Source organism: Mastigoproctus giganteus, chromosome 4, assembly GCF_048544385.1.
Source record: "Mastigoproctus giganteus isolate SK-2022 chromosome 4, ASM4854438v1, whole genome shotgun sequence".
Lineage (NCBI taxonomy): Eukaryota > Metazoa > Arthropoda > Arachnida > Uropygi > Thelyphonidae > Mastigoproctus > Mastigoproctus giganteus.
In genome coordinates, this window is record NC_143578.1 from 85,421,856 (window position 1) to 85,446,657 (window position 24,802).

General features: G+C 38.8%; 1 protein-coding gene across 1 annotated transcript in view; it reads right to left on the reverse strand.

The window, feature by feature from the left end:
• Positions 1-783: 783 nt before the first annotated feature.
• The window catches only part of LOC150086882 (haloacid dehalogenase-like hydrolase domain-containing 5), a 387,404-nt gene continuing 363,385 nt past the window's right edge, over positions 784-24,802 (reverse strand). The window contains exon 10 of the mRNA XM_090371650.1: positions 784-984. Within this exon, the coding sequence (XP_090227776.1) occupies positions 784-984 (201 nt within the window). The remainder of the gene's footprint in view (positions 985-24,802) is intronic.

Below are 24,802 nucleotides of genomic sequence, written 5' to 3' on the forward strand. Positions count from 1 at the left end.
TTTGCAGCAGCACAATATATTCCTTTTCACTGTTAGAAAATAAAAATACAAACTTTTCTTTGCCTGCAGTAATTTATTTGGCTGCTCATTTACTACTTTTTATAACCAAACATCTATTTTTAAAAAGGATGGTAACAAAATGGAAAAATATATATATAACAACAAAAAAAAACAGCTATACTCTTTGATGATTTCATTATGCTTTCTGGTAGTTCACAAGTAATATCAGAATGCAAATATTCTTTTAAAAATAAAAGCAATGCTCTGAATTTCAAGACATTTTACTTCCAAACCACCATGATATGAAGTAACATGAACTGTTATTTAATTTCTGTTTTATCCCTTATTTGTATCTGGAATTTAAAATATGATGCTCAATAACAGATGAATGAGCATTTTAATGGAGTTACAAACAATTTACTGAACATACTCCATGCACACAGCAGAGGGAGGTTTATAAACATAAGTTCTGACACACATTATAAGGTATTTTTCTTTCATTTTTTAATGAAGTAAGCTACTCTGTGAGCATGATAAATTATTTTAAGTAAGACCTGCATCAAATAAGTAATACAAACATTCTTGCAATTATAATTTAAAATATAAATAATGCAAAACATTTCAAAAGAGATTTCACGAGTGCACTTTAAAATCACCATAAATTAGTAAAGAATATTTATATCTCAACAATACTTTTTAATCTGGATTTTTAAAAATAAATCTATTCACTCATCATAATACCAAATCTAATTTACATAAAGCACAGCTATACATATGTGGTTATCAAACAAAGCCTTCTCTTTCAAATATAAGATTTACTGCACAAAGAACATTCTCAACTCTATGGGTTGGCTCCTTAAGACCCACTTCTGCAGGCAGAAAGTCTCGAGGTGAGTGATCACAATCTTCCTCTTCTTGAAATTCTTCATTATAAACACCAGTGTGAACAAGAACAGACTTACAGCTGGTCACGCCTTCCTCTACCTAAATGTATATGTACAAAAGAGATTAATAAATGCTTTGACATAGTACAAAAAAAAAAAAAAAAAAAAAACAGACATTATTTAGTTTAGCCTCTCTATTTTCATAAAATACCTGTAAAAATGAGTTTGACCATAGAAAATGAATTATCAATATGCTGTGTATTTCTGTTTGTTTCTTTATTTACTGATCATTTTTAGAAAAGCATAATTAGTTTTTATTTTAAACTTTCATTTCTTTATGTATGATATATTTTTATGACACTAGTTCCTATAATTTTAGTTGGTAATGTACAGAACAGGGGTGACCAAAACCAAAACCTGCATGTCATTCATCATTCTCTGAAAGTGCAATTCTCAGAGGAAACAGGGGCTTGAAATAATTCATTCCTCAAATTAATGCTCTATATTAAATGGAAATGAAAAGACTTAAACCCGCAATGAAAGACTACTTTTAGTTTGACAAAACATTGATAACATTTATCTTCTTCATGACAACAAGACAGAAAAAAAAATGTATCAAATCTAAATGATCAATCAGCATGGAAGAAAAAATTCTGATTGAAAACATAACAAAATTTATGTGAATATTATGTAACCCCATTTCTTTATTTTAGCTTACTACTACTATGGATTTAATATTCACATAACTTTCATTACATTTTCAATCAAAAGTTTTTCTTCCACACACTACTTGACTGCTCATTTAGATTTGACAAATTGATCTACCATTTTGATATGAAGTTATTAATGGGGCCATCTGATGAGGGTCCAGAAAAATCCAATACAGCTATAATAGTTTAGCTTTGAATTTTTAATGAATAATAGATTTCCCTCCTATTCATTTAAAAACAATATTAGTGGCAAATGATGCAAGAAACCAAGCTTAATATGCATCAGCAAATAAAAAAACTTCCCTCATCACCTATCCATCCCTTCCAACAGTTTGTCTAGTTATTCCTTGAATTTCTTCAAACTATCCACTTCCACAACATCAGATAAAAATTTGTTCCAACAATAAACTATTCACTGGCTGAAGGCAAACTTTTGAAAATCTATCCTGCAACCATTCTTTGAATTTATGCCCCCTCATTATGTGTAGTCTGAGCAAGAGGAAGAATGCTATCAGCATTCAGCTTTCTCAATCACTCAAAGCTTTAAACACCTCAATCAGATCACCTTGCTGTTTCCAGATGCTGCAATTTAGTGAAGCCTTTCTTGGTAAGACCACACTAATCTCATTGCCCTTCTCTGCACCCATTCCAGATCTACACCTTTTCTAAATTGAGACCTATAGACCTGTATGCAGTACTTAATATGTGGCTTAATGTTGCTGTGTACAATGGGATAATCACCTCCTTATCTCTGCTAGCAAAATTTCTGTATATCATTGACAAATCCCCATGAGCTGTGCAGCCTGTCTGCACTGCTCAGAGAACTTCATATCTGACTGTAAAATTACCCCCCCCCAGGTGTTTTTATTTTCCACTAACCTGAGTATAGCATTCCACAGTTGGTACATTAATCTGGGATTATTGCTTCTAATATGCAGTACCTTGTATTTGTCGATGTTAAACTTCAACTGCCATTTCTCAGCCCATCTACCTAATTTTTCTAGATCTTGTTGTAGTAGCTTACCTTAATTGTTGCCAATAACCACATAAGCTTTGTATCATCTGCAAACTTAGACATTATGCCTGATATATCTTCATCAATATCATTGATAAATACTGAAAACAACAATGGGCCCAGCACTGAATCCTGAAGGACTCATCCAATAACATTAGTCCACAAAGAGCAGTGTCCATTAATAATCACTCTCTGTATTCTCCTATTCAACTATCCCTGTATCCAGAGCAGTAACTTGCCCTTAATTTCACACCACTCCCATATGTACAGCAATATTTTATACATAACAGTATCAAAAGATTTTGTGAAATCCAAGTATATGATATCAAAATTATTTTTTTCATCTAGTTCCTTTGTTGCTGCATCATAGTATTCAATCAGATTAGTCAGGCAAGCTCTCATTAACAAATCAATGCTGTGACTGCAGTATAATTGTATTCCTATCTAGATGGTCCTGCATTACTTTTTAATTGAATGTGGATTCATTCACAGAGATGTGTGAATGTATCCACATTCACAGATCCACCCCACGTGTCTTTTTTTTGATTAGCTTCAACGCTTTCTCTTCCACTTTCTTCTCAGTTATCAGTGATTCAAACCCTTCCTTCTACCATAAATATAGTAAAGAAGTTTTCGTTGCATTTCTTTGAATTCTTTGCCAGAGACTTCTTGTAATTTGTCTTAGCTTGCCTGACCTCCTGTGCTTTTGTTATTTGGTTTTTAGGAGCATTAGCAACTAAGGCCATATTGCTCCGGGAATATGCGGTGGTCATTCCCTTGACCTTTTCGCATCCTCCGTATTTGGTGGTGACGGGCTCGAACCCCCGGTCTAATCAAGAAGCGTGTGCTACGCACTGCTGCTCCTTCCCACCTGGCTACGGAGGCGCCCAACCTCCTGTGCAATTTGATTATAGACTAGTTTATATTTACCACAGACTTCTGTATCAACTGATAATTTATATGGATCCAATGCATTTTTCTTACCTGCCACAAGCGTTATCAGTTTATTTAACATCCATTTAGGTGTAAGGCTAAGTATTTCCTTGTTGGTGTGAAAAGCCCAGTAACTGTTACAATCACTTCTCTGAATTCTTATCTAGAATACCTCACATGCACAAAGAAAATACCTTTGGTCATTGTGCTGTTAAAGCCCTTAACTATAATCAATGTAAAAAATCCCAAGAGGACAAATGCACCAACTGCAGATTTGCTTTCAATTATACAGTGCAGGGTGCCAAGTGCCCAATCTATATGAAAGCAGTCAAGCAATTGAAATAAAAAATTGAATATCAGCAACAATACCAGCAAGCCCATACAGTTATAGACCAGTTAAAACTGGTCATGGAAGAACAACAAATAGACACTGCTTGTATTCAGGAGCTCTACACTCATGACAGGTAGAGTTCAAGGATACCCAAAAACTTACAGAATTATTGAAGCCTCCACGGACACATGGGCTGCAATAGCTATCAGAAACACTAAACTTAGAAAAGTCAATAGTCTCTGAACACCACTAACTGCTTGTGCCCATATAGTTTCTCTTCATAAATCCTTCCAAGCCATCTCATTGTATTTTAGACCAGGCAAAAATATTATCCCTTCTATCCAATACTTAATAACAGCACTAAACTTACTATCAGTGAGCAAAACTCTTGTAGCAATGGATGCAAATAATGGGCAGCAAATGAAGGACTTCATTGCCACAACCTCTTTTATGATTCTGAACCAGCCACACAATCTGCCAACATACAGTAGTACATTTCACGAGAGTGTGTTGACATAACTATGGCAACCCATTCCAGAGATCACAAATTTAATGACTGAAAAGTACAGGAGGCCTGGACTACATCCAAACACCATGCAATTACATTCCAACTGGCATGCAAATTGGATCAGACCCCGCCCCCCAGTGCATGATATAATTCGTTATATCAAAAGAGCAGATTGGAACATATATGTACAGACACCCTTGCACTATTTTAACCAAAATATCGCCAGAGAACAACAATCATTTCACCCAAACGAATAGGTCGAAAAACTAGCAGATACTATCACGAGAGCTGCTGACATCTCTATGAGGAAGAAACACACCCCAGACCCAATGCAGTTCTCTGGTGCTGCCCTGAGCTGGAAAATCTCTGACAAAAGGGTCAACCAGGTCAGGGAACACTTTCAGAGATCCAGCTCAAACTGGCCACCAGCAGAAGTCAATATCCAAAGAGAGACATACAAAAATCTAAGAAACTAATATAGCAGCCTCATTAGGCAGAAAAAAGAAGGATTCTTGGCAATCTCGTTTTAGTGGTAATGCCGACCCTTGAGGTATTGTAACCAACAAGCTGCCAAGAGGAGATTTAGTCAACATGAATACTGTAGCTGGTCACACTATGCATACCTGGGAGGAAACAGTCATCAGCATATTTGATGCATTGTTTCCAGTTGACAACAAACCCTTAAATGCAGTACCAACATTTTTGCTGAAAATAATGACTACCAAAATACTAACACTGAGCTGCCTTTCAACTAGGAACTCACTGCAGCTTTAAACAGAACTATGAACAATAAATGCCCAGGAATGACCTCATTGAGAGAGACATGCTAAAAGAACTGACTACAACTTTTTCAGATCCTACTACAGGTGTACAACTGCTTGCATCAGGGAATTTTTCCCTCTACCTGGAATCAGTTAAATATCAAAGTTAATTTTCAAAAAAACCCAGAAAAACCAATTATGGATCCAAATTCTTGCACCATCACCTAGTTACCCATCTTGGGCAAGGTAATGGAAAGGATGATGCTACTTGGCCTGAACACTCATTACTTGAGTGCAGGCTTACAATCCAAAAAACAGTTTGATTTGAAGTCAGGAAGCTCCACTGAGGATGACATGAATTATATAACGAACATTGCCAGTATTAAACAGGAAACCTACCTGCTTGCCATATGCATTTGACACATTATGGTGGCCCAGCTCAGAGACTTTGCATGCTGGAAGTCTGTGAAGACCTCCAGCATGGTGAAGAATTTATACAGATGTATACAAAACTATCTCAGCAATAGGTGAGTTTCAATCACCAACATATCACCAGAAAAGTAACACAAGGACACTCCCAGGGTTCAGTGCTGGGTCTCTGAGTTTGGAACCTGGTGTTGGATAAATTTCTGGGGAATGAACATTGGCCCAGTTGACAAGGTTGCTTTTGTGGATAACCTTGTTCTTCTGGTTAAGGCAAATACTAGAGCAATATGCAAACTTTGCATTAAATATCCTACAGTAATGGGCAAACACCAATACATCACAACCATCTAACACAAAAACCAAATCAATACTGTTTAAAGGTAAACTAAATGAAAGCCTACAAATCAAAATCTCAGGGAAAACAATAACCTTAGTATTGGAATTAAAATACCTAGGAATAATATTCAACCAGAAACTAACCTTTCAACCCCATATTACATATGGTCCAAAGTGGGGAACTATACTGGTATGATCACAAGGTTTAGTTTTGTGCCGAATGGGAGGGGGGGGGGGAGAGAGAGAGAGAGAGAGAGAGAATTTTGGATACTCTCTGCCAATTATGGCAAAACAGGTAGGATAAGACTACCAAAGGGGAAGTTAGTAAGAAGTCCTGGTTTTTAGGGCCCGCAGCTAAGAGTGTGTGTGTGTGTGTGTGTGTGTGTGTGTGTGTGTGTGTGTGTGTGTGTGTGTGTGTGTGTGTGTGTGTGTGTGTGTGTGTGTGTGTTATGGATGTTTAATGGTGCATAAGCTACACTGGCTATAGTGCACATAGACATATGTTAGGAAATAATTCAGAATTGAGGCATTTAAATTTCATTTTAGAAACTAATCAGAATCAATGATGTATTCCAATTGTTTTCAGAAAACAGAAAAGTTCATTAATGTTTGCCTGGTCACCAATAATATGCTCTAGTGATATTGGTTCTTGCAGTTTAGTCAGAGAAAGCAGGACTGATGTTCTGTCCTGGTGATATTGAGGATAGTCAATAAGAATATGTTTGACTGTTAGATGTACTGAGCAGTGTGGACATTTAGGAGGATCATCACCTGTGAGTAAATGGAGGTGGGTCAGATGAGTATGTCCTATTCTTTCCCATGCAAGTACCACTTCTTCCCTTCTAGTTGTTTGGATGCTTGAGTGCCAAAATTTTGGTTCCTGTTTCAACTGGAAAAGTTTATTAGTCTGAGTGTGCCATAGCTCTTTGCACTATTCAAGGCATGCTACTTTTATGATGATATCATGGTCAGAGGCTGGAATATGGACAGAGGTCAAATTTAATGTGGAGGGATTTTTTGCCGATATATCCGGCAGTTCATTCCCCTTTATCCCTGAATGTGCTGGAATCCAACAAAAGTTCACTAACTGTTGACGATGTTCAGTTTTCAAGAGCAACTTCCAGATTTGGTTTAAAACAGGGTGATTCATATAGGAGGGATTTTCCATTGCTCTAATTGAGCTGAGAGAGTCTGTGTAAATTAAATATTTTGAAGATAAGTAAAGATTCAAATTTTCTAGAGCTAATTTTATTCCATGTAGTTCTGCAGAAAAGTTGCTATACCCTGGTGGAAGGGAAGCTGAAATAATGGTGGAGGGAAACACTGCTGCTGCTCCAACGGCTGATTGAGATTTGGACCCATCAGTATATATATATATATTGGCAGGAAATCACCATAGCTCTGAATATGACTTGAATGGAGTTGTTTCAGGTTGAGAGTCGGTAGAAGATTCTTACCCCATTGCAGAATATAAGTATCAAAGTTAAGTTGAGGAGGGGGAGTTCAAGATGGATGAAAGTAATTCATTACTTGTTGACTATTGTGAAGAGGAACTTTCCAACTCTGTGATATTTCAAAAAGCTGTAGGCCTGCTGGCCTTATTTTATTAGGTTTATTTCTGTAGAGATTAGGTAGTTGAGGATTGAAGAGGTATGGGTGAATAGGATGCAAACAGCAACTTTTTATTTTGGCTGCATACTTCAGTAGTAACATTTTTCTGTGGAGGTGCAAAGGAGGTTCGTGAGCTTCAGTATATAGACTGTAAGTGGGGGTTGTCCTGAAGGCTCCAAGTGCATTACTCTTTCGGGCAGAATTGTAGACTGGAGCACCATAATCCAAACAGGATCTAATCAATGCTCTATATAGCCGAAGCAACAAGGTACGAGCTGCTCCCTAAGACAGGGCGGATAAAGCTCTTAGTATGTTTAGCTTTTTGAGACAGGTATTACGTACAAATTTAATATGTTCAAGGAAGTTTAACTTCTTGTCAAGGGTTAATCCCAAGAATCTGACGTTGTTGGCAATCGAAATGGTAAAGTCTGACATGTGAAGTTCGGGATCTGTATGTAATTTGCGTTGATTGCAAGTGTATAGCAACAGTTTTCTTTTGTGAAAGATGATGGCCATTGAGCACTGCCCACTTTTGTATTTTATTTAATGATATCTGCAATTGACGTTCAATAGATCTCATGTTCTGAGAATGGCAAGAAAGAGAGAGATCGTCAGCATAAAGGTAAGTGGCGCCTCCATAGCCAGGTGGGAAGGAGCAGCAGTGCATAGCACACGCTTCTTGATTAGACCAGGGTTCGAGCCCATCACCACCAAATACAGAGGATGCAGAAAGGTCAGGGAATGACCACCGCATATCCCGGAGCAATATGGCCTTAGTTGCTAATGCTCCTAAAAACCAAAAAACAAACATAAAGGTAAGTCTCAACAGTATTTGGAAGTTCTTTTGTAATGGAGTCAAGTCGAAGGGCAAAAAGGGTTGCACTCAGTACAGACCCTTGCGGAACTCCTTCTTCCTGCAAGAATGTCATAGAAAGGGAGTTAAAATATCAACTTGATAAGAATGACTCCATAAAAATTCTTAATGGTTGCCTCATAGACCAAGGGCATGCAGGTCTCTAAGAATGCTGTGACGCCAGGTAGTATCAAATGCCTTCTCTACATCGATGGAGACCATAACAAGGTGTTAATTTCTCACAAAGGCATTGTGAATTGCAGACTTGGACTTGGTAATGAGATCTAAGGCAGACCTGATTTGTCGAAAGCCATATTGACTATTACTCATTAGATTTTGGTCTTCAATTATCCAAACGAGTCATCTGTGGATAATTTTCTCAAGGATTTTACCGAGGCAACTGGAAAGGGAAACTGGCTGGTAACTAAAAGGACTGGAGAGATCTTTACCATGTTTCAAAAAGGCCAAAACTGTGGCATGGTGCCAAAACGTAGGATAGATGTTTTCCAGAAATATTCGATTATAAAATAACAGCAGCAGCTGCAATTGTTTGTCATCAAGGTGCTGTAACATGTAATATATTCCATCGGGCCCTGCTGCACTGTTGCGTGATGTTCTAACAGCTTGTAGAAGTTCCAAATACTGAAGAGGCTGGTTATACGGTAAGATTAGAGAGGTGCGAAAGTTTATGGGTTGCTGTTCAGTAGTAGTAGTGGTAGCATGTGATGCAAGAAAGCAAGTGTATGAGCTTATGCAGCATCAGCCAAAAGCTCAAAAATTCAAGAACATCAGTGATGTTCTTGAATTTCTGGAATTCCAGGGAATAGCTTGATGCCGCTGAGACTTGAGCAAAGGTTTTGCCCAAGGCATTTGCTATAGTCAGAGAAGCAGACAGTTCTTGCCCATTTCAGGAAAGGATTGTAGAAGGGATGGTCGGAAACTTTCCAGAAAGTTGTCTAATTTTCTTCCATATTAATTTGCAGTCAGTGTTTCTATTTACAGTGGACACAAACCGAGTCCAGGAATTCTTCTTGGCTTGTTTTTGAATGAGATGCACTCTTGCCCTTAGTTTCTTATAGTTAATGAGATTAACTGTTGTTGGTGATCGTTGAAATAAATTCCACGCTTTATTTTTTTTCTCTCTTTGGTTTTGTGCATTCTTCATTCCACCAGTAGTTAAAATGGCACCGGGCCATAGTATTCATTAATGGAATAGAGTGTTTAGCTGCTGATAAAAAGTGGGATGTGATATATTCTGTTACTTCATCAATGGGCTGTAATCGTATAATTTCCTTATCTAGGGTGATAGTTGACTGAAATTTGACCCAGTTGGCACGAGAGAATTTCCATTTCCAGCAGGGTTCAGCTAATGGTGGTTGTGCAGTGAGCATATTACAAATATTTGGAAAATGATTGCTGCCCATGGGATCATTCATAACAGACCATTCCATGACTGAAAACAGTACTGGGGAGCATATTGAGAGGTCAATTGCAGAAGTTTATTCAGTTGGCAATTGTATGTACATAGGTTCACTTGTATTAAGAATGGTAAGATTTTACCTATCCAGAAAGGTTTCAATCAGTCGGTCATGTGTATCTAATTTAGAAGATCCACATAAAGGGTGGTGACCATTGAAATCCCCCAACAGACAGACAGGGGAAGGTAACTGCAGTAGAAGGTTTTCCAGATCTTGGTAAGAGAAGGTATGATTTGGTGGAAGATAGATTGAAACTAGTGTTATCGCAATCTGAGTAATGAAACGTACAGCAATAGCTTCAATTTCTGTTTGAAGAACAATTTGCTTCGCTGGGATCTATGAGTTGATCAAGATGGCCACACCACCATGGGCAGCATTTGATGTACAGGAATACCTCGCATAGCACGGTTTCGAACAGAGCAGGTTTCGCTATAGTGCGGTTTACAAATTGAAAAAAAATTAACTGCGTTACGCACTAATACATTTGATATGTATGTATGTATGTATTATAATGCCAGCATGTAGGCCAATGCTTTATGGATTCAAGGCCACACTGACTGTTGTCACAACTCCCATTATATACGGACTCTGCTAGCATTTATAGATTAGTAAACACTAGATTCCGAATGGTGAGGTCGTTGATTGTGCATAAGCTGTACAAATATTTTTCACTGTGTATTTTTTATTAAAGATTATTTTTTAAAAACGTTACACCTTTATACGCAAATATGAGTGGCAAGAAGAAATGTAATGCCGCTGTGTAGTAGTAGTAGTAGTGGCATGTGATGCAAGAAAGCAAGTGTATGAGCTTATGCAGCATCAGCCAAAAAAAAAAAAAAATCACACCATTCCCTTCAAATGCCTGTCCAGTTCCTCCTTAAATTTATTCAACCTATCAACTTCCACAACGACAGATGGAAGTTTGTTCCAGCAATTAACCACCCGCTGGCTAAAGGCAAATTTCCACACATCTATTCTACATCTGTCCTTTCTTAATTTGAATTTATGCCCCCTTAGGTTCGTAATCTGAACAAGTGGAAGGATCCAATCAGAATTCAGCGTGCTCAACCCATTCAAGGCCTTATACACCTCAATCAGATCACCGCGCAGGTGCCTAGTCTCCAGCCACTGCAATTTGCAGAACTTAAGCCTCTTTTGGTAAGAGGAACCTTTCATTCCCCTCACCAATCCTGTTGCCCTTCTCTGTACATGCTCAAGTAAATCTACATCCTTCCTAAAATGAGGCCTCCAGATCTGTACGCAGTACTCAAGGCGTGGCCTGACCATTGCCTTATACAGAGAGACAATCACCTCCTTCTCCCCGCTAGCAAAATTCCTATATATCATTGACAAAACCCCATGACCTGCCCTGGCAGCCTGTCTGCATTGCTCAGAAAACTTCATATCTGACTACACAATTACTCCTAGGTCTTTTTCATTTTCTACCACCTTAAGTGTAGTACCACACAGTTGATACATTTCTCTGGGGTACATTACTTCTACCCATATGCAGTACTTTGCATTTGTCAAGATTAAACTTCAGTTGCTACTTCTTAGCCCATCTGCCCAAATTATCTAGATCCTGTTGCAGTAGCACACTGCCATTACTGTCATTAACAACCCTGCCAACCTTTGTATCATCTGTGTTCTTCTAGATCCAAACATCGAACGAGATATGAAAGTAAGGCAGGCATTGCAAAATGACATTCAATGCTGTGCAAACTAAGCTGATCAGTTATTTTTCAAAATAAAAATACAGTACATACTTCACTTATATTCTTTTGGTATGTACATACTGCAATAAAAATCATTTGTACTGTACTTACTAGTATTTTTCATATTTATCATTTTAATTTCTTTTTTTGCAAGAACTTCGTGTGCATCAATTTATGGTAAACAAACACCTATATATTTTTGCAACTCGACCCATATAATCAAATTGTCGGAATGCATTACATTAAAATACATACTAATAATACCTCGATCAGTGTGGTTTTGCATAGCGTGGTATTTTTTTGGCACGAATTAACCGCGCTATGCGAGGTATTCCTGTATTGCAATCTTTTCGATATATAGAGTAGTTCTTTATGAAGGTGGAAATTTGGAAAGTTAAATAGGTTTCTTGCAAGCAGAAACCCACTGGAGAGTAGCGATGAATAAGGTCATGGATATCGTTGATATTGCTGTGAAGTCCTCTACAATTCCACTGTAAAATATAAGGCATTACTTGAGATGAGTACAAGGAGCTATATCTGACTGCTTTTTCAGTATGGCAGTTTTATGTCGGTTTGTCTTTTTTTGGAAATATAGGCCAACCAGTGTCCATTTCTCCCTCCACATATATTTCTAAAATTGAGTCTTCCTGGTTGGATGAGTAATTAGTATCCATGGAGGTGTCTTGGATATTTTTTTTTAATTGGAAATTTTACTATGTGATGCAGTATCAATCACTAGTGGGGAAGGAGATGTCACTGGTATTGTAAGCGGAGTGTTACATGCCTGTTCAGAGTGCTTAGGGATATTGGACTGTTGCTGAGAGAGAGAGAGAGAGAGGACAGCTCAAGCCCAGTTGGAGATTGATATATTTGAGAGTATGGTAACATCAGTTTGGGTGGACACTGTTTGTTGTTTTTGTGTAATACTGGCATAGTAGGAGCAATTATTTTCCTGGCTTCTTGATAGCTTACCTTGTTCTCAACCTTATATTTAACAATTTTTTTCCAATTTTCCATCTGTCACACGTTTTGGAGTAGGCAGGATGGTTGCCTTTGCAGTTAGGACAAGTTTTTTCTGTTGCCAAACACTCAGATTGAGTATGATCAGAAGATCCACAGTTGGGACATACTGGGTTTCCTCTGCATGTTGTCTGAGAGTGGCCATACTTTTGGCACTTGTAACATCTCAAGGGATTGGGTATATAGGGGCAAACATGGCAAAATAGATAACCAGTTTTTACTGATGATGGTAGGTTTGGGGAATTAAACGTAAGGATAATATTCTTGGTAGGTGTAAGGTTATCATCTTTTTTAATCGTGATTCTTTTTGCTGCAATAACATTTTGATCTTAAAGCTCTTGAGTTAATTCTTCTTCCGTCACGTCAAGTTCAACGAATCCCAGTTGGATATAACACCCTTAGATGTATTTAGGGTAGCATGGGGAGATACTTTAACTGGTATCCCAGTAAAATTTGAAATTAGTAAGAGTTTCTCAGAATGTCTACAGTTTGCTGGTTCTAATAGTAGGTCTCCAGATTGCAGCCTCTTCACAGTCTTAGGAGATCCTGCAATACTCTCCATGTGTTTCTGGATAAGGAAAGGAGATAATTTACTGAGAGGTTGTTCTGAAAGTGGATGCAAAATTAGAAATGCAAGAAACACTGTTGTTTGAGAATTTGTTTTCAATCTCTTGGGTTGTGATATTCATAATCAGTTTTAGTTTGTGGCTGAGAGCTTGTCGGCTCTGAAGGTAGAAACACATTTTGTTCCATATTTGCTCCTTTTAGCCCTTGGCAGTTCAACTTTTTTGCAAGGTTTCCAGCCCTGCCACGGGGAGGCAGGAGTAGTGCCTGGTGTGACCAAGCAGAGGTTAGTAAGGATTAGTACTTAGGAAGAAAAATATAAAAGAAAGGTGGATTTCCTTCCCGACTCTACAAAAACTTTTTGGTAGAGAAGCTTCTATGAAATAAACAGTTTTTGAAAACCTGAAACTTAAAGATCACTTTATGAAGGTCACTTACTGAAAGATCGCACAGATAATCACCTGGTTACAATTCACTTGGCACCCAGGGCCACCACAGCTAAGTGGCTGGAGAAACAACATACCAACATAACCCCCACACTACACTACATAGACTACACAATAACTCACACTACCTCTGGCCTATACATAGCTTGTAAGTTTGAAATTGGGGGTAGAGGCAATCCCCAGTGCCAGTACCGGCCTGAGCACTCTCCCGAGTCGCTGAATTTTGGGGGACACCATATGACTGATTCGTTGTCTAAAAATTAACCCATGAGCGGGTGTGCCCTGTCATAGAGTATGCCAGACACTGTACTTGTTAGGAATCTCTGAAATGAGGCTGTCTTATCTTACGAGGTTTAGTATTCCTTCCGGAAAGTCAATCATATAAGGTAGTGTCGCCACTAGAACTGTTTCTCGTGATCATCCATGACAGAGACAAGGATGAATTTGCTGGCAATTATCTATTGAAGATGACACAGTAGCAAAATTGGATTTGTCAGAAATTAATAACTTTGCTGACATGAAATCTAGGATGAAGATACATTAAGAGAAATGTTATTGATTTCACTTGATTAAAGGATTAATTAATGAAAAGACTAATTAATGTTTCAATTGTGTTGTATTAAAATTTCATGTTCGTGTAAATTATGACATCGATAATTATAATAATTGACAGTTTTAATAAGTGTATCGAAATGTGTGTATTGTATTCTTTTGTTGGAAATAATTAAATTGTATGTATTACAGTATGTTATTATAATATTACTAATTTTTTTATAATTGCGTTCTGATCAACTAAATAATAGGTAATATGATATAGCCTCGAAAGTAGTATGTTGTTCAATTACAGTTCATTACATTATTGCAGTTTTGAAGCTTAAAAATAAATTCAATTAAAATTTCTTGTGCCTTTACCTTTTATGTGCCCCTCCCTTTCATAGATAATGAATTAAAATTCATTACCTATGAAGGGGAGGGGCACATAAAAGTCTGTCCACCCAGGGCACCTAAATGCTTCAGGCTGGCACTGCCCAGTGCTATAAGATAGTAAATGCTATGCACTACATTCTTTCTGTACACACTGTACTCCCCATATTCAAATTTTGCATCTCTTATATCTCAGTGACACCATGTCTCTGATATCCCTACACTCTCTGAATTTGATGACTTAATCAGTACTTCAAATTATTTTACTATGCTCATAGCATTAGTGTACATGCATGTATACGTGTGCCTGTTCTTACTTCAGTTACCCTAACACAGCCTGTGTATTGTTCCACGATCCCAGGGTAGGACTTGAAATCCCCAATGCCTTACTTTCCAGACTGCTGCATGTTCCAATAGAAACAGTGCAAGAATTACTTTCCTTTCTGTTCTCTATTAGTCTGTATATTCTCATGGATAGCGATGTCATTTATAAAGTAAACAATAAGACCAAGTCTTTCACTGTTTCTGTCTTGCTACCATGACAGCAAGACAGAAAAATATAATCCAATAAAGTAGTTTCTATCCAATTATTTCAACACCTGCAGTGAAGTAATCCTATTGCTTTACTTTAAACTAATTTTAATTACTCAGTTTATATATTTCAAAAAATCTGCTCGCACATTTTTGTTCATTCATGCAAACATATTTAGACTATCAGATAGTTGCCTATCACCTTATTAGAAAAATACTGACAATTCCTAGAATCAGTACTTTTAAAGAAACTAGACTAAAATCTTTCCATCCTCATCTTTCTTTCGTTCATTATTTATCATTGTTTCCATCAAATTATTTTCATTAATATGTTACCTTTATATGTTACTTCACATGTTAAATACAGTTAAACAAAGCAATCACTGTATTTCCCACCATATAAGATGCACTTATAATTTAGCAAAGATTATTTAAGAAGAAAAAAAAAATACTTGAGGAACTGATTTATTTTATTGCACATATTACATTACTTCTAATTCTTTTTAAACAAGAGCATTTTATTACATGTATGGCTACTATGATAATACCAAACATACTAAGACAAACACAAAATATTGTAATCATCTCAAAATTCATATACAAAAATTTCTAATTCAGCTCTAAAGAACGATAAGAAAATGGGGCAATAAAAGAAAAAGCAAGTTTTTTAAATTCATCTTCAAAACCTGGAAATCCATCACTGCTGTCATCCTCATCATGATGAACCTCACACTACTCATCCTCATGGTCACTTCTGCCTGATAGTGAATGTCACTCTCATCAAACGGAATATCATCTTCCACATATTGTTGGGATATCAGAGACATGGTGTCACATAGGTATAAGGGATGCAGAACTGCAATTTGGGGAGTACAACATCTACAGAAAGGATAGACAGGATAGGAAGGGAGGAGGGGTTATGTTATTAGTTAAGAAACACATAAAAACCAAGGAAGTGAAGCCAGTCGACATCGCTGGACAGTGCAGTGTGGAGTCAGTTTGGTGTGACATAAACATTGGGAGATCAAAATTGAGAGTAGGAGTGTGCTATAGGCCAAATGACTCTGATGAGTATAATAAGGAACTGTACAGGGAAATAGAGTGGGCCAGTAAATCAAAGTGTCTTATAATGGGAGATTTTAATTTCCCAGATATTGACTGGAATTTGGGGGCTGGTTACTCACACAATAAATCCACAAAAGTTACACTGGTTACTTTTGTGGATTTATTGGATGACTGTTTTCTACATCAGCATGTTCGGGAGGCAACTAGAGGGAGTAATACTCTTGATTTGATTATCAGCAGTGATTCTTCATGCATTAAGAATCTGCAGATAAATGAACCACTAGGTGGCAGTGATCACAGTGTGCTGAAGTGGGATTTACTCAAAGAGGTAACTACCATTAGGGGTAAAGGGAAGGGTTATTGCTTCCGTAAAGGCGACTACGATGGACTGAGACAGTATTTAAATTCTATACAGTGGGACCAACTGATGATGTTACCAACAGCAAATTCAAAATGGGAAGCATTCAAAGAACTTATCTTGGAAGCTACTAGGCTTTACATACCAACTAAAAAATATTGTTCAAAGTTTAGGCCAAAATGGATGTCAGATGAACTAATGAGGCATATGGCAGAGAAGAAAAATGCATGGGATACATACAAATTAACACATGACACAGAAGCCTATGATAGATACAAGTTGATATGCAACCAAGTTACAAAGGAGGTTAGGCAGGCGAAGGCAGATTACGAGAAATCCTTGGCAAGGGATGCAAAGAAAAACAGCAAAGAGTTCTTTACTTATGTAAACTCTGGAAGGAAGGGGATGAATCAGATTGGTCCACTTGATATTGATGGGTCAAGTGTTGATGATCCTGCTCAGGTAGCTAACAAACTAAATGAATATTTTGCATCGACATTCACACATGAGGAGTTATTCAGCGAGGGGAATGCCAGAGGTGTATTCAACTCTAGCAGTAAGCTACAGAATCTTGAAATAACTGGGAGTAAAGTGGAGGAGAAACTGTTGAAGATAAACACAAGAAAGGCATCCAGGGTGGATGGGATCTATCCAGTTATATTAAAGGAGGCAGCAAAGGAAGTAAGCAAACCCTTAGCCATAATTATGAGAGCTTCCTTGGACTCAGGGGAGGTACCCATAGACTGGAAATGTGCAAATGTGACCCCAATTCACAAAGGAAGATCAAAGGCTGACACAAGTAATTATAGACCTGTTCCAGGAAAATTAATGGAGGCATTGGTTAGAGAAGCACTGCAGGATCATTTAGACAAGACTTCAGTTATAGCTCAGACACAGCATGGGTTTGTTAAGGGGAAGTCTTGCCTGACCAACTTGATTGGATACTATGATGCAGTCACAAAAGAACTGGATGCAGGGAATAACTTTGATATTATATACTTGGATCTTAGAAAGGCTTTTGATACTGTTGCACATGGAAGACTGCTACACAAATTGGAGCAGTGTGACATTGGAGGCAAATTGCTGCTATGGATAAAGGGGTGGTTGAGGGGGAGAAGACAGAGAGTGGTAATCAATGGACACTGCTCATCGTGGACTGATGTTATTAGTGGAGTCCCTCAGGGCTCAGTGTTGGGTCCATTATTGTTTTCTGTATTTATAAATGATATTGATGATGGTATATCGGGCTTAATGTCCAAGTTTGCAGACGATACAAAGGTTGGCAGGGTTGTCAAGGACACTACTGACACTATGCTGCTGCAACAGGATCTGGAAAGGTTGAGCAGATGGGCTGAGAGGTGGCAAATGAAGTTTAACATTGATAAATGTAAAGTACTACACATGGGAAACAGCAACCCCAGAGCAACGTATCAACTCTGTGGTACTACACTGACAGTGGTAGAGAATGAAAGGGACTTGGGGGTGGTTGTGCAGGCAGATATGAAGTTCTCTGAGCAGTGCAGACGGGCTGCAAGAGTAGCTCATGGAGTATTGTCAATGATATACAGGAATTTTTCCAGCAGGGATAAGGATGTGATTATTCCATTGTATAAGGCGATGGTCAGGCCACACCTAGAGTACTGTATACAGGTCTGGAGACCTCATTTCAAGAAGAATGTAGAGCTGCTGGAACGAGTACAGAGAAGGGCAACAAGATTAGTGAATGGAACAAAGGGGTGCTCTTACGAAGAAAGGCTTAAGTTTTGCAAATTACAGTGTCTGGAGACTAGGCACCAGCGAGGTGATCTGATAGAGGTGTATAAAGCCTTGAATGGTTTAAGCATGCTCAATGCTGATGGGATTCTTCCTCTAGCTCAGAAAAATCACCTGAGAGGGCATAAATTCAAATTGAGGAAAGACAGATGTAGGATAGACGTGCAGAAATTTGCCTTTAGCCAGCGGGTGGTTGGTTGGTGGAACAGACTTCCATCCCTTGTGGTGGAGGTTGATAGCCTAAATAAGTTTAAGGCTCAGCTGGACAGGTATTTTGAACGAACAGAGGGGTGAAGTGGAAGTGGGGTTTTTTTTTTTTTTTTTTTGGCTGATGCTGCATAAGCTTGCTTTCTTGCATCAAATGCCTCTACTAATGCTAATGCTAATGCCATCCAAGGCATTACTGATGCCACACTTCTTAAATGTTTCAATCTTTACTGCATGCTAGGAATTTTTTACCCATTGGCACACTTGAGAAATTGTTCGTATCTTCATATGACCAGTAGGTGCAAAGTTGTGTTGTGTACCTTCCATTCAGTCCATTCTTCTTTCATGAAAGCTTTAAAAGCTTGTTAATAGAATCATCTAATGGTTGTAGTGGCTAAGTAAGCCCATCTGAAATTACAGGAAGTTGTGTTTTTAACTTTTTCACTCTCCTCTTTGTGGCTTCTGTTTTATGTTCATGAAATTGTTCTCAATTGGTTTCTTGAGAAGGCCACCAGGATGCCATGACCACACTTTTTTCTGTCCTAGTTTTACTCCATCTTTATCCATCCACCCCCTTGGAAAAAACAGACAAAAATATCTGGTGTAATTTTTTCCTTTGGCAGTTTTTCTACTGAATATGAGGAGAGGTGGAAGTTTTGTACCATCAGCACAATAAGCCAAAACAGCACTCTAGTGTGTATTTTCATTGTCTGATGTCTTCACAGTTACTGACTTTGTACCTTTAACATCCACACTACTAATTTGGCCAAGCTCATAGTTTGTGTGCTTCCTAGCATTAATGATAAATCTGTGAAACTAAATTCCAAGATATGGTTTTCATATTGTTCTAGCATTTTCTGGGCTATCCTTGTTTGTGTCTTCATAGCTAAGCCATTTTGCTTCACAAATCTATAACACCAACTTGTTGTGCCACCAAAATCATCAAGTCCAATTGCTGCTTCCCTGACTTTTGCATTTAGCATTAGCATTAGTAGAGGCATTTGATGCAAGAAAGCAAGCTTATGCAGCATCAGCCAAAAAAAAAAAAAAAAAACCACTTCCACTTCATCCCTCTGTTCGTTCAAAATACCTGTCCAGCTGAGCCTTAAACTTAGTTAGGCTATCAACCTCTACGACAAGGGATGGAAGTCTGTTCCACCAACCAACCACCCGCTGGCTAAAGGCAAATTTCCGCACGTCTATCCTACATCTGTCTTTCCTCAATTTGAATTTATGCCCTCTCAGGTGATTATTCTGAGCTAGAGGAAGAATCCCATCAGCATTGAGCATGCTCAAACCATTCAAGGCTTTATACACCTCTATCAGATCACCTCGCTGGTGCCTAGTCTCCAGACACTGTAATTTGCAAAACTTAAGCCTTTCTTCGTAAGAGCACCCCTTTGTTCCATTCACTAATCTTGTTGCCCTTCTCTGTACTCGTTCCAGCAGCTCTACATCCTTCTTGAAATGAGGCCTCCAGGCCTGTATACAGTACTCTAGGTGTGGCCTGACCATTGCCTTATACAAGGGAATAATCACCTCCTTATCCCTGCTAGAAAAATTCCTGTATATCATTGACAATACACCATGAGCTACTCTTGTAGCCCGTCTGCACTGCTCAGAGAACTTCATATCTGCCTGCACAATCACCCCCAAGTCCCTTTCATTCTCTATCACTGTCAGTGTAGTACCACAGAGTTGATACGTTGCTCTGGGGTTGCTGTTTCCGATATGTAGTACTTTACATTTATCAATGTTAAACTTCATTTGCCACCTCTCAGCCCATCTGCTCAACCTTTCCAGATCCTGTTGCAGCAGCACAGTGTCAGTAGTGTCCTTGACAACCCTGCCAACCTTTGTATCGTCAAAATGACTGCTTCAAAAATGACTGTTTTTGTTGACACAGATATACCACAGTTCCTCTACTCTATTACCCAGCTATTCAGTTCTTTCTCAAGTCCAGCCAATTTTACTGTTGGTCAACAAAGGTTATGCTTGTTTTTGATTTCCATACTGAGTTCATCCTGTTGTTTCTGCCACTCCTGGATCATCTTCTCTGTTGGTCACGGCCCAAAATGTCTTGCTGCAGCTCTCGTTCCATGTTCCATTGCATAACTGATGAGCTGCAATTTTTAGCCAATTGTGCAAGCAAGTCTCTTCTTTGTTAATGCCATCATAATAGGGTACTGGTAATCTGAAATCTAAGGTTAAAGTTGAATAAGTGTGCACATGCACAGTGGCTATGGCTAAACCATGGACATGATCAAGTCATTGAAGATGGTCTTGTGCAATGCCCTGGTTTACCAAGCTTCCCTACTATTGTTGTGGAAGATAACAACAAGCAGTTATTGTTTATTATTTATTACATACATCTAAGAAAACCTAAATTGCAATGCATGCAAGGTAGGGTACACGGCAAATAAGCAAACTAAGAATAACTAGAACAGTTTTTTTTTTTTTTTTTTTGTGAGTTGTTGGCGCATTGGCTTCTGTGGCCATATTGCACCTCCCAAAGGTTTTGCATTTTACTCCGTCCGATCCAAGTCCGAGGCAGGATTCGAACCTGCGACCTTTGGGTTGCCAGGCAGGCACTTTACCCACCTGGCTAGCCCGGTCGGCACTAGAACAGTATAGCACAAACATAACAATACCACATATGGATGACACTGTACAGCAGACATCTTTTAAGGGTACAAAATGTGATATTGTTGAAAATGTTGGCACTAATGATATTAAAAGTAAGAGATGTGAGGGCTTACTTAACAAGGGCAATGTTGGCAAAAAGTGGTGAGTTAGGACTGAATTTCTAAGTGTCTGCAATTCTGCCAAGACATGGTAGGAGGGAGTATATTTTGAAAGCCTTGTCAATCAGTTTGGCCCTGGAGAGAATGCATAAAGTTCATGGGGTAAAACATTTTTCTCATTGAGGTCTGTGCTTGTTAACAGGAGAGACTGTTTTTACAGGGATGGGATACAGTCGAATAGAAGGAGTGCAAGAATACTTGCTCATGCTATTGAGGCAGTGATAGGTGGGTAGGAAAACTGCTAGTTTGGGAGGATGCACAGACTAATAGTTTAACTAGAGCCACAGGCTGCTGTGAAAGTGATTCTTGCATTGCTATTATTGGTACATGCAGCAGCCTGGTAAGCAAGGTGTATGGGATTTCAGGCCGTGCTGGCTTAAGGCACGATCAAGTGGTTCCCCCAAACAGGGTGCCAAAATTTAGGGGCACAAAATGGCAATTTCAAGTCAGAGAGGGCGCACCAAAACATCTCGCACAGAGCGCTGATTGACCTGGGGCCGTTTCTGGCTGTGGGTCATCGTGTAACAAATAAATGCATGGGCTGTGTTAGGGTAACTAAGATTAAGAACATGTGCATGTATACTTGCATGTACAATAAGGCTAGGAGCATTGAAACGGCCCATTGAAACATTGATTTAATATGCATGTATACTTGCATGTACAATAAGGCTAGGAGCATTGAAAATAAATTTGATGAATTTGAAATACTGATTAAGTCATAGAATGCAGACTATGTAGGAAGGGCGGGGACATAGTGTCATTCAGACATAAGTGACGTTGAATTTGAATATGAGGAGTACTATGTATACATTAAGGACAGGAGAGATGGAGGGTTATGTTCTTAGTTAAGAAGAAGAATATTACATCTAAGGCAGTGCATTCAGTTGATTTGGGTGACAAGTGAAATGTTGAGTCAGCTTGGTGTGATATAAGCAATGGAAAAACAAAATTAAAAGTAGCAGTGTGTTAAAGGCCTAATAACTGTGATGAGTATACCAAACAACTATACAGAGAAATAGAGTGGACCAGCAAATAAGAATGTCTCATAATGGCATTCATTATAACTTTCCAGATGTTGACTGGAATTTGTGGGTGGTCACTCACACACTATCAAGACTTTTTTGGATTTCTTGAATGACTGTTTTCTATAGCATGTTAGAGAGGCAACAAGAGGAAGCAATACTCTTGATCTGGTTATCATCGATGATTCTTCATGCATTAGGAATCTGCAGGTAAAAGACACACTGGTTGAGTGGCCTCCCAAACATGCTGCTGTAGAAAACAATCATCCAATAAATCCACAAAAGCCTTGCTGTGTGAGTGACCAACCCACAAATTCCAGTTAATATCCAGGAAATCAAAATCCCCCATTATAAGACACTAATTTACTGGCTATTTCTCTGCACAATTGCTCATTATACTCATCAGATTCATTAGGCCTATAACACACAACTATTCCCATTTTTCCTTTCTCAGTGCTTATGTCACACCAAACAGACTCAACATTGCATTGTCCACCAAGATAAATTGGATGCACTTCCTTAGATTTTATGTGTTTCTTAACTAACAGCATAACCCCTCCTCCCTTCCTGTCCTGTCTATCCTTTCTGTACACATTGTACTCCCCAAATTCCAGTTCTGCACTGCTTATATCTGTGTGACACCATGTCTCTGATATCACAACAATATCTGTCTTTGATGTCTTGACTAGCACTTCAGGCTCATCGAATTTATTAACTATACTCCTAGCATTGGTGTACATGCAAGTATACATGCACCTGTTTCTACTCTTAGTTACCCTAACACAGCCCATGTATTTACTTGTTCCATTATGACTCCCAGCAGTCCTGGAAATTTCCATTACCTTGCTTTCCAGGCTGCTGCTGAATTGTATTTAAAGAGAAGTAGTGCAAGAATCACTTTTACCTCTGCCAGCGGGTACTGTTAATCTATTAGTCCATGTATCCCCCCAAGCTATCAGTTTTCTGACCCACCTAACTCTGCCTCGATAGAATCAGCAAATATTCTTGCACCTTTTCTATTTAAGTGTATCCCATTCCTGCAGAAGCAGTCTCTCCTGTTAATAAGCACAGACCAGACTGAGAAAAATTCTACCCCTTTTTGTTGTTGTTGTTGTTATTATTTCGTTTTTAGGAGCATTAGCAACTAAGGCCATACTGCTCCGGTGTGGTGGTCATTCCCTGACCTTTCCACATCCTCCGTATTTGGTGGTGACGGGCTCGAACCCCGGTCTAATCAAGAAGCGTGTGCTACGCACTGCTACTCCTTCCCACCTGGCTACGGAGGCGCCATTCTACCCCTTGAGCCTTGTGCAATCTCTCCAGGGCCGAATTGATCGACAAGGCTCTCATCATATACTCCCTTCTATCGTGTCTGTACAGAATTGTAGACACTTTCAAATTCAACTCTAACTCACAACTTTTTTTCAGGTCAACATGTACAACAATATCACCCTTTGTGCCCTTAAAGGATGATATCTACCCTACAACATCAACCTTTGCCCCTGGTAGACATACCCTGGTCCTGTTCCATATGTCCTTTTTGCACAATATGTTCCCCGGTTCCCTGACAATAGAGTCACCTACAACAACTAGTTCCTTTGGGACCAGTACATTCTGCCTTGGCGCCTCTGTAGCCAGGTGGGGAGCAGCAGTGCGTAGCACACGCTTCTTGATTAGACCGGGGTTCGAGCCCGTCACCACCAAATACGGAGGATGCGGAAAGGTCATTCAGGGAATGACCACCGCATATCCCGGAGCAATATGGCCTTAGTTGCTAATGCTCCTAAAAACCAAATAACAACAACAACAACATTCTGCCTTGGGGGGTTGCCACTGTGTTGCGTGATGTTCAAGTGCAAGCTCTGGCATTCATGTGGGCAGCTGAGAGTTTGATGGGCCCTCAATTTAAATCCTTCAAGGGCATCCACATGTAATTGTGCAGTCAGACATGAAATTCTGTAAGCAGAGGAGACATGCTGCCAGGACAGCTCATGGGGGTTTTGTCAGTGCCCTTCAAGCTCTCATATAAGCCCATAACAATGCCGAGTTGGTGCCTGATTTCCTTGCACTCCTTACATCATGCACACACAAAGACATTCCCCTTAGCAATATCATGTCCCATTTCTGATTGCTCCAATAACACCAAACAAGCAGCGCATTTCAATAGACTGTGATTCAGACGACAACCCCCCCCCTCATTTCTCTCCTGAGCCACAGCACTTCCACTAGTTTGAGCCTTTTGCTTTGCTGCTCTGGTCTGAGTCATGATTTTTATTCTAGTTCAATAAAATTCCAATACAAAATATAACCCTAAACCTATATCCCAATGCAGTTATAACAATATATATACGTATTTCGGTATCGAATGTTATCTCCGAGTTACGTTATATGACTTTCTTATCCCCTGTCAACTTATATGTATTAATTTATGATGTTATTTGTAATAACTAGGTTGCTATATTTATTTAGTTAAAAATGTACAATTCAATTGACAATGAAATTTAATAAGATTAATAAATTTTACTGA